Source organism: Seriola dumerili, unplaced genomic scaffold (assembly GCF_002260705.1).
Source record: "Seriola dumerili isolate Sdu_G_001 unplaced genomic scaffold, Sdu_1.0 BDQW01000011.1, whole genome shotgun sequence".
Taxonomy (NCBI): Eukaryota; Metazoa; Chordata; class Actinopteri; order Carangiformes; family Carangidae; genus Seriola; species Seriola dumerili.
Genome location: NW_019174266.1, coordinates 5968347 through 5976775, shown reverse-complemented (window position 1 = coordinate 5976775; position 8429 = coordinate 5968347). Strand labels below are relative to the sequence as shown.

At 38.5% G+C, this 8429-nt stretch overlaps 1 protein-coding gene across 1 annotated transcript; it reads right to left on the bottom strand.

Moving 5' to 3' along the window:
• Positions 1-1793: 1793 nt before the first annotated feature.
• LOC111224760 (SH2 domain-containing protein 7-like) lies at positions 1794-6855 on the bottom strand. The gene is made up of 6 exons (XM_022749391.1): positions 6659-6855; positions 4907-4996; positions 4651-4816; positions 3783-4025; positions 2161-2835; positions 1794-2075 (listed from the first exon to the last, which is right to left on the bottom strand). The coding sequence occupies exons 1-6, from the start codon at positions 6808-6810 to the stop codon at positions 2031-2033; spliced, it is 1371 nt and encodes a 456-aa protein (XP_022605112.1). The 5' UTR covers positions 6811-6855; the 3' UTR covers positions 1794-2030.
• Positions 6856-8429: the final 1574 nt, after the last annotated feature.

Below are 8429 nucleotides of genomic sequence, written 5' to 3'. Positions count from 1 at the left end.
GGACTCCTCTTGGCTCACCAGTCGGACCGCCCTTCAGCCGGATCTCTCGGCCCAGATCTGGCCGAGTCTTTAACAAGATAACATGAATAACAGCAGCATAAGAAAAGTAAACTAGGGGAAAAACAAACGCAAAGACTTTTCAAACCTGTAACAGTATCGGAAGTCAGTTGAACAGGAAACGGGTCGTGCGGGGCGGAACCTGAACAAAAAGCGAAAAAGCGCGCCATTTCTGCTTCTTATGTGGACGCCAAAATACCATCATGGCGCAGTGAACTGAAATCTGGCTCTGTGTAAAGCCCGCAGTCAGTAGCCTAAGTGAAATACTCGCTGAGTACCCAGGCTGTTATATCATCCTTGCTTGAAGAAATCAACTGCCCGGTTCTGGAGGTAAGTCCCACTGTGTCGGGACGCTTTAAATTTACTTTCCCAGCAAACTGGTTCTAGAAAAGGTTCATTTGTTGATGCTTCATGTGAACAGTGCGGCGTCTAATGGCCTGAATGTAAAATAGGCAAAAATATAAGGGAAACCATGGTTGTATTTCATATTCTAAGCATCAGAAAACAAAGTGGATATGATTATTAATATATATACACACACACACGTGTATATATATGTGTGTTTGTGTATATATTTGTAAATTGAATGTATTCACAGATACTTTTTTATTTGTGGAATTGTATTGTATGTATTTTTTGTATATGTGGAAGGTGTTTTTATATTTACAGATTACACATTTACTCACTGATTGTCAATCTGTTCACACAAATAATAGTGATACTGTCTGTGCTGTGTTACCTATAGTTTTAATTTTTAAATTTCCAATTACTCTTTTTCCTGTCAAACATCCTGGCATTGAATGCCACAGTTTCCAGACATGGAAAGTAATTAAGTCAATTTTTTCAAGTACTGCACTTAAAGTACAATTTTGAGGTACTTTACCTTTCTGCTATTTTATACTTACTCCACAACATTTATTTGACAGCTATATTTACTAGAACGATCAATATTTTTCAAACAAAGTATATGATGAAATATGACACATTGTTATGGACAGAACTACCCAACAATATATGAACTATTTAAAACTAGCTCCACCTCAAACAGCTACAGAAAAATATTGTTAAGCTGCCTAGACAGCAATGTATCATAGCAATCAAATAATATAATGCAGCAATTTTACATTTCAGTTTTGAAGTACATTTAAATGTTAATACTTCTTCTTAAATACATGTATACATTTAAACTGAGTACCTTATTTGCATTATTAATGCCAGAACCTACAGAGATAAAAAATCATGGTTCTGCTGTTGCTCTTAAATATATTGGAATAGGAAAACCAACTCCTAGCAGGAGAGACTTAAATTTGGTTGGACAACATATGGAAATGCGTCTTTTCACATAATGTGGTATTAATTGGATTTGTATGGTTTGTAGATCCATAAATGAATCAAATCATATAAATACTGTATGTACTTATGATGAATAGTGACAGAAGTCATGTCTCTCAGTGACTGATGCTTTACTTTTGTTTTGAATTGTTTTAAATGTTTTTGTTTTTCATTTTAAAAGTTAACTTGTGTGAATTTAAAGATGTTTGAAAGGATTCAATGAAAAAATACACAAATGACCAAAAACTGTAGCACCTTTTAATGTCCCCACTGCTAAAAATATACTAAAATACTATTACCACCACCACGACAACTACAACTACTAACAACAACCATAATCATAATGATAATAGGAAAATGTATCTTAATTCATCTTGTTTGAAAATTTTTATATTGTAAGATACAAAACGTGAGGAAAATAACCTGAATACACTAAAATGATAACTACTGCTGAATTTATACAGAGTTAATTTTTTTTGTTGCAGTATTTAGACATCTTAGATTATACAGTCTCATACTTAATAAAATACTATTATAATATTTTGATACATTTGTAATACTCATTTCATTTCTAAAAATCAAACGGTTGACTCTGCGCTTGAACACAAAGTCATCCACATGCCGAGTCCTTTTTGTCGCATTTATTTCTTCATGTAATCAGGAAGGAATTTCTTCCATTTCATGTTCTGCAAACAAAAAACAAGAAGAGCCATTATATTAGATATTTTCTGATCTCAACATTAACAACTCTGGTCATTGTGTCTGACTTACACTTTTCCCCCAGGTAGATTTGGACTTCTTAGACTTCATATCATCCAGCGACTCATAAGTGTTGCCTTGGACTGCTGCGGCGGCTTCCCCGGGGATCTGCTCATAGGTGTCATCAGGTAGACCAGCAGGTGTTGGCACCTGGGGTACCTCAGCATACGTGCCATCTCCTTGCTGAGCTGAACTCCCTCCTGGCCCCACAGAGGCCTGGTACAGCGGGTTGGACCTCAACATTTCCAGATCATCGCTCTGCTGCTCTGACCTGGAGGTGCTCGGCCTCTGAGCTCTGGGATCATGGAGGGAGTAGGTGTGGCAGGTAACTCTCTTCAGTGGAGTGGGTGAATAAGATGCTGATGTTGTGAAGGAGGGACTACTCATCTGGTTAGAGTACTCCTCCTCCTCCATATTGTTGTTGTCCAGTTGTGGCAAAGATCTGCTCCTGCTCTCCACCTGTGTCAGCTCAGAGTATGTGGTACCAGGAGGACAAAGATCCCCAGGATAGCTTGTGTCACTGGTATTAAATGAGTCTCTGTCTGTCATTGGCACTGGGGTTGTGTCTCCTTGCAGTCTCTCTGATCTGTTTGTCTCAGTTTCACTTGGATGTGAAGTCGTTTCAGGCAAAGATCCACTCAGAGAGAATCCCAGAGGAATGCATCTTTTTGGTACTGGAGGTACACCCTGAAAGACATGAAACAGCAGTTCAATAAGACTAAAAGTGTACAGCCATGCTAGTAGCTCTGTGAGGCTGAGGCTTTGAGCTAAGCGCCACTAGCTGGGTTTCCATTGCAGTTTTGTTCAAAATAGAAGCAATGGTCTGTTTCCATCGAGTTATGTTATGTGAATAATGCTGGGTTTTCTCCTCTCACAATATCATTCTAATTAAGTTTGACAATGGATTCTGTAGTTTAGCATTTGAGTATGCTAGTTTAATAATAACAAAAAGTACAGCTGAGGCTAATCGGAATGTCATACACTTTGCATGTATTTGGTCATTAAAGTATCAGGTGAAATAAAACATTTTAAAGGTTTTTGAAAATAGGATCATGGCAGTAGATGACACAATAATCCAATATCCAATGTATAATTAAAGCCAATATGTTGGCAAACCAGTGCATTGATTTAACACTACAAACTGCGGACAGGCTGTTTGTGTCATCTAACAATTTTAGTGTATAATCATGTTCTGGCTTTTGTAGTTGACCTCTGCAGCTCAGTGAAAGCACTTTAAATATCTAAACCATTACTGAATAATAATTAACAAAAACAGATCCCTTTCTGCTTGACTGAAAGTGATACAAGTTGTGTGTGTAGTCAGGTAAATACACTCAAATTGTATTTTTCTTAACTTCTTAATTACACTTTATCTGTATAACACCAACTTGTATGTGACTCTGCTATTTTGAGTAATTAATCACAGGTGCAAGTTTTATTGAAGTGTTTTGCTTGTGTAATGTTCTAACAACAGAGTATAGTTAGGTATGAGGTCACAACAAAGCTGTCTCAAACCTAATTGAATACTTTGATGACAGATAGAAGAGTGTTTTCACACAGCAGCACAATTATCTTCCTATGCCAACACCTATCTTGAAAATCATCTAATCAGTCAGTTCTAGTTTTTGTCGTACCTGTGAGAGGGACATTGCATCTACAGACACTGTTCCTGTCAGCTTTCTGCTTTTGGATTTAGGTGGCAGTGAAGGTGGCTGCACTGTGGAAGCGTCATTTTGCTGCTGAATCCTTTGATTCTTGCCAGGGTTGCTGTGATGATCGTTTTTCTGGTCCCACAGATTCCGCAGAGCTTGGACACTCACCCCCGACTTGCCTTTGGTGTTGTAATTCACCACGTCATACAGTTCACCTGTGTTTTCCTGAAAATAGCAAGCTGTGTTATTATTACCCTTTATGGCTCTTCACAGGCCCATCTGGCTTCAACAAGGAAAACAAGGGAGACATGTAAATGAGGCATTTCAATGCTGGCAGCAGTCAAATGCAGTGCTAACACGCACACATTGGCAATGTTAACATGTTAATGTTTTGCAGATATAATGGTTGCCATGTTCAGCATCTTAGCTTAGTTGGTCAGCATGCTAACATTTGCTAACTAGTACTAAAAACAAAGTTCAGCTAAGGCTCATGGGATTGTCAGTACCTTCCCAGGTATTTGATCATAAACCAAAGAATTGGACTTGATTATTGTGCTAGATGAGACGCCAGAGGATCACCAAAGCCATCAGGATGCATCCTCTGGGCACCATGAATGTAGGTACAAAATATTGTGCCAATCCATCTGGTAGACCATTGAACAGTTGTTGAGCTATTTTAGACTGCATAGACCAAAGTGATGGCCCACTTTCTCATAATCCATCATGAATGTGCTTGATATTATTTGTGTTATCTCCATATTTCCACATTTACAGTGACTTTACATTGTAAATGATGGATCAATATCAATGACTTAATCAACATTTATGTGGCTAACAGGGCCCTACTCACTTCATAACAGCTGGAGGTCAGGTATTCTCCAAAGGGCTGGATGGGGCTGACCTTGTAGTGCTCTATCAGCTCTGTGAGACTGTGGTAAGTCTGACAGTCTCCTGATATGACAAACTGCCCATCTTGATTCTGGGTGATGACAAAATGACGGCACCTGTCGTGGCCCCTTTGGAGGAGAATGTACAGGCAGTGAGATGAGTCGGAAAGGCAGTAAAAAAATAATTTAACAACATTCAGCAGACTTGGTTTGTCTCACTTGTAGGACAGGATGTAGCCGATGGCTTTATCACTGAGGCGAATGAGAAAACAGCCCAGAGCTTTATCTCTCAGTAGATCTTCCGCGTCCCTGGGGCAGAGAGACAGAGACAGAACCATTTTCACAGACTTGCAGGCAAATTAGATTTAGAAATAACACTGCTATCTCATGAAACCTCCATCCAATTCATATCTCTCTTTTATTCATCACGCAGTGAAAACATAGATTCACTGACACTATATCCATTCCTATTAGGTCCAGAGTCATTGATCCTGTCAAATAAATTGATTTTACTGTGTGCAAACACAGCCTTTATAATAGGAATCAAGTCAAGTATCTCCTACAAATGAAAAACTTAATTCATAAGAAATAAAACACACCTTAACTCAATTCAATACACTTGGGGCTTTTGCTGATTCAGCCTTACTCACTACAGCTCATGGTGGCTAATGTTGGCAAACTTGTGTAACTGACATCACTGAGTCAGTTTACTGACTTCGTCTCAGGACCTGTTCTCTACAGTTTAGTTTGTCAGAGATACACATTTAACTGGTTTCATCACAAAACTAAACACCCAATTCAACACGCAGTTATCTTGTAAGTGCCATTTGTGGTCACATTGGCCACTGTTCCACAAAAGTGACTTTATACATATTTCAAATATTGAACTAACCACGGCTGTAGCAAGGATTTTTTCCCCCCTCCAACAGCCCCTTCAGCAAAAAGTTTTCTTTTGCATTTTTTTAGTGTTTGTTTAACTGTTGAACTATGCTTTATATATTTCATTTTTAATTTGAAGGTCAAATTCTAAACGCTATAACTTGAAATACTATATTTTTTTATAAATACTTTTTTGTTTCCCTAAAAGTACTCTTACTTACAGATACATTTAGTCTAAAAATATGATAACACCCACCCAAGGTTGCTCAATACCCTGAGTCAACATACAAAAGGAGGAATGATATCAAATTCATGTCCTGGAGGCAACTACTGAAGCAGGAACTACCACAGAGCTGGTTTTGAGGACCTTGGCAGGTGTTTATATGCCTGTCTGTCTGTGGACAGATTTTGTCACCGATATAGCGTCATAACTGTGCAAGATACAGTCGCAAAACTTTACAGGTGTGTAGCTGACATCGAAATGAAGGTCGAGTTCAAAGATGGGTGTGGTCTGGCCCATGAGTACTGGGTACTTATCATGGGTTGGACATTGTGGCTAGTATGATCCCATTGCAAGATGGTTTCTAGTTATATATTACTTTACCCACCAGTACATGAAATAGTTCCAGTTAGCTCGCTTGACCAACTGCAGCAGTAAAATGTTGCTTACACATTAATGCATATACAGATGTCCAGTAGTGGAGTAAAAAGTACAATATGTCCCTCTGAATTGCAGTGGAGCAGAATTATAAAGCTGCATAAAATGGACATAATAATTAGTACAAATAATTGACCATGATCTTAGTGTTCTTAGTAGCTAAAGCCCTGCAACTAACACATAAATATACAATGGAAAAACATAATGTTAATGACAGAGATATCAACAGTACGCCTATTCAGAAACCTATTCAAATAAAGCCAAATAAAATACCACAACCTACTAAAACCCACCAGACCAAAACAAATGCACCTGTTATGTATGTGCCATAGCACATAGACAGGAGTCTTTAGCTCCCAACAGAAAAAAAAATACTTCTCACTCCTACACCACAGATCCTGGACCAGGACTCTTCTCTTTTCTGTGTTGCTTACTTTCTCGCAGCGAAGCCTTGAAACCAGTCAGGGAAGTTTCCATTGTTCAGGATGAGCCCTGCTTGCGTCTCAGTGAACCACCTCAGCACCAGCTCCTTTAGGCCTCCCTCTGCTGTCTCCATCTGCAGGTCAACACCTACGTTCTTCTCCATCCTCACACTCTTGTCAGGTGCCGTCAGAATAGTGGTAGCACTGTAGTACATACTCTCTGCTCGGTTGGCATTTAACTCTCAAAAGGAAGACGAGGTGCCTCATTTGACTACCTCTGCTGGGCGTCTCTCTTATCTGAATAGTGGTATTGTTTCAGTTTATCTACCAGTGACTCTTCTACATGTCATCGGGTTGCCAGCTTCATTTTACTATCTGTGTTCCTTGTCCCAGATTGAACTTTAATAGTTTGGTCACATTAGACACAGTAAATTTTTAATTTTATTTGCTTTTATTTTGGTTTGATGTACATTGTAGAGGAGCTGAGGTAGGAAGCAGGGACATGAATGTGTATGTCTGCGCTCAAGAGTGTATTTATGTTGTTGGGACAAAAATCTGATCACACTCTCATTATATAAGGACAAACAGTCCATCCCAACAAGGTAAACCATTCAAATTTAAGGTTAAGATGTGGGCAACAATTTAGATATCTGGAACCAGATTAATTTTGTAGGTAATTTGGTCATAAACCAAAGTATTGGACAAAGTAAAATTACAGGATTACCAAAGTTATTATGGTGCATCCTGAGGGGACCAAGACTGTCTGCACCAGATTCCATAGAAAGCCGTCCAATGTTTATCAAAAAATTTTGCTCAAGTGTCAACCTCAGGTTGGTGCTAGAGGAAAAGTCAGAGAAACACCAAAGACATTAGGATTCATCCTCTTAGAAACTTCAATATCTGAAACAGAATTCATGACAGTCCTTTGAGTAATTGTCAAGATATTTCACTCCAAACCAAAACTGCCATCCTTATGTTGGCACTAGAGGAAAAGTCAGAAAATCACCAGTTATTAGGAATCCTCCTCTTGGGACATGAATGTATGTGACAAAATTTCCTGGCAATCCATCCACTTGGCGGACCGACTGACAGACCAAGACTGTCACCACACCGCACAGTTCAAATGCCTTTTTGGCTGAAAGTGGCACCACATTAATATTGATAGTTTGGTTTTTTTGTTTTTTTTCAAAATTGAAGGGGTTCATTCTCTTGGGAGCATGAATGGTTCAGGAGTGGTGTTATAGAGGGAAAGCTGGGTGGGTCAACAAAACTATGATTTATCTCCTGTGTACCACTGATGTCCTTGGGTATCCATAAGATTTATGGATCCACTAGATGGGAAAATTAATGCAATATTTGGGGAAATTGTATTGGCTGTATACATGGATGTATTACTGAGCAAGCCTACTGGACCCAGATGAGAGCCTCTGTTTTATGTCTCTTGAGAGATAACGTTGCTTGATTGGAACTAAAATGTAAGGGGAGGAGTCACAGCTCAAATCTGAACAAGTTGGATAGTTTAGCAAAGTACTGAGAAAAGGGTAGTCAAGTTTTATTTGAAGGAAGGGGTGGGAGTGTAAAACAAACAATCAAAACAAAACTGATGGTCTTCATTCATCAGAATTTGTACTTTCCTTAATAAGCTATACTTTTTCAGGGAATGAAGCCTAAATACAGATAAATTGAATTTATCGAAATAAATTAAAAATAAATGTTTTGATTAATCAGCACTATTAAAATAATAAATACATTTAAAACTGTATTTTCACAATTGACAGCTGGA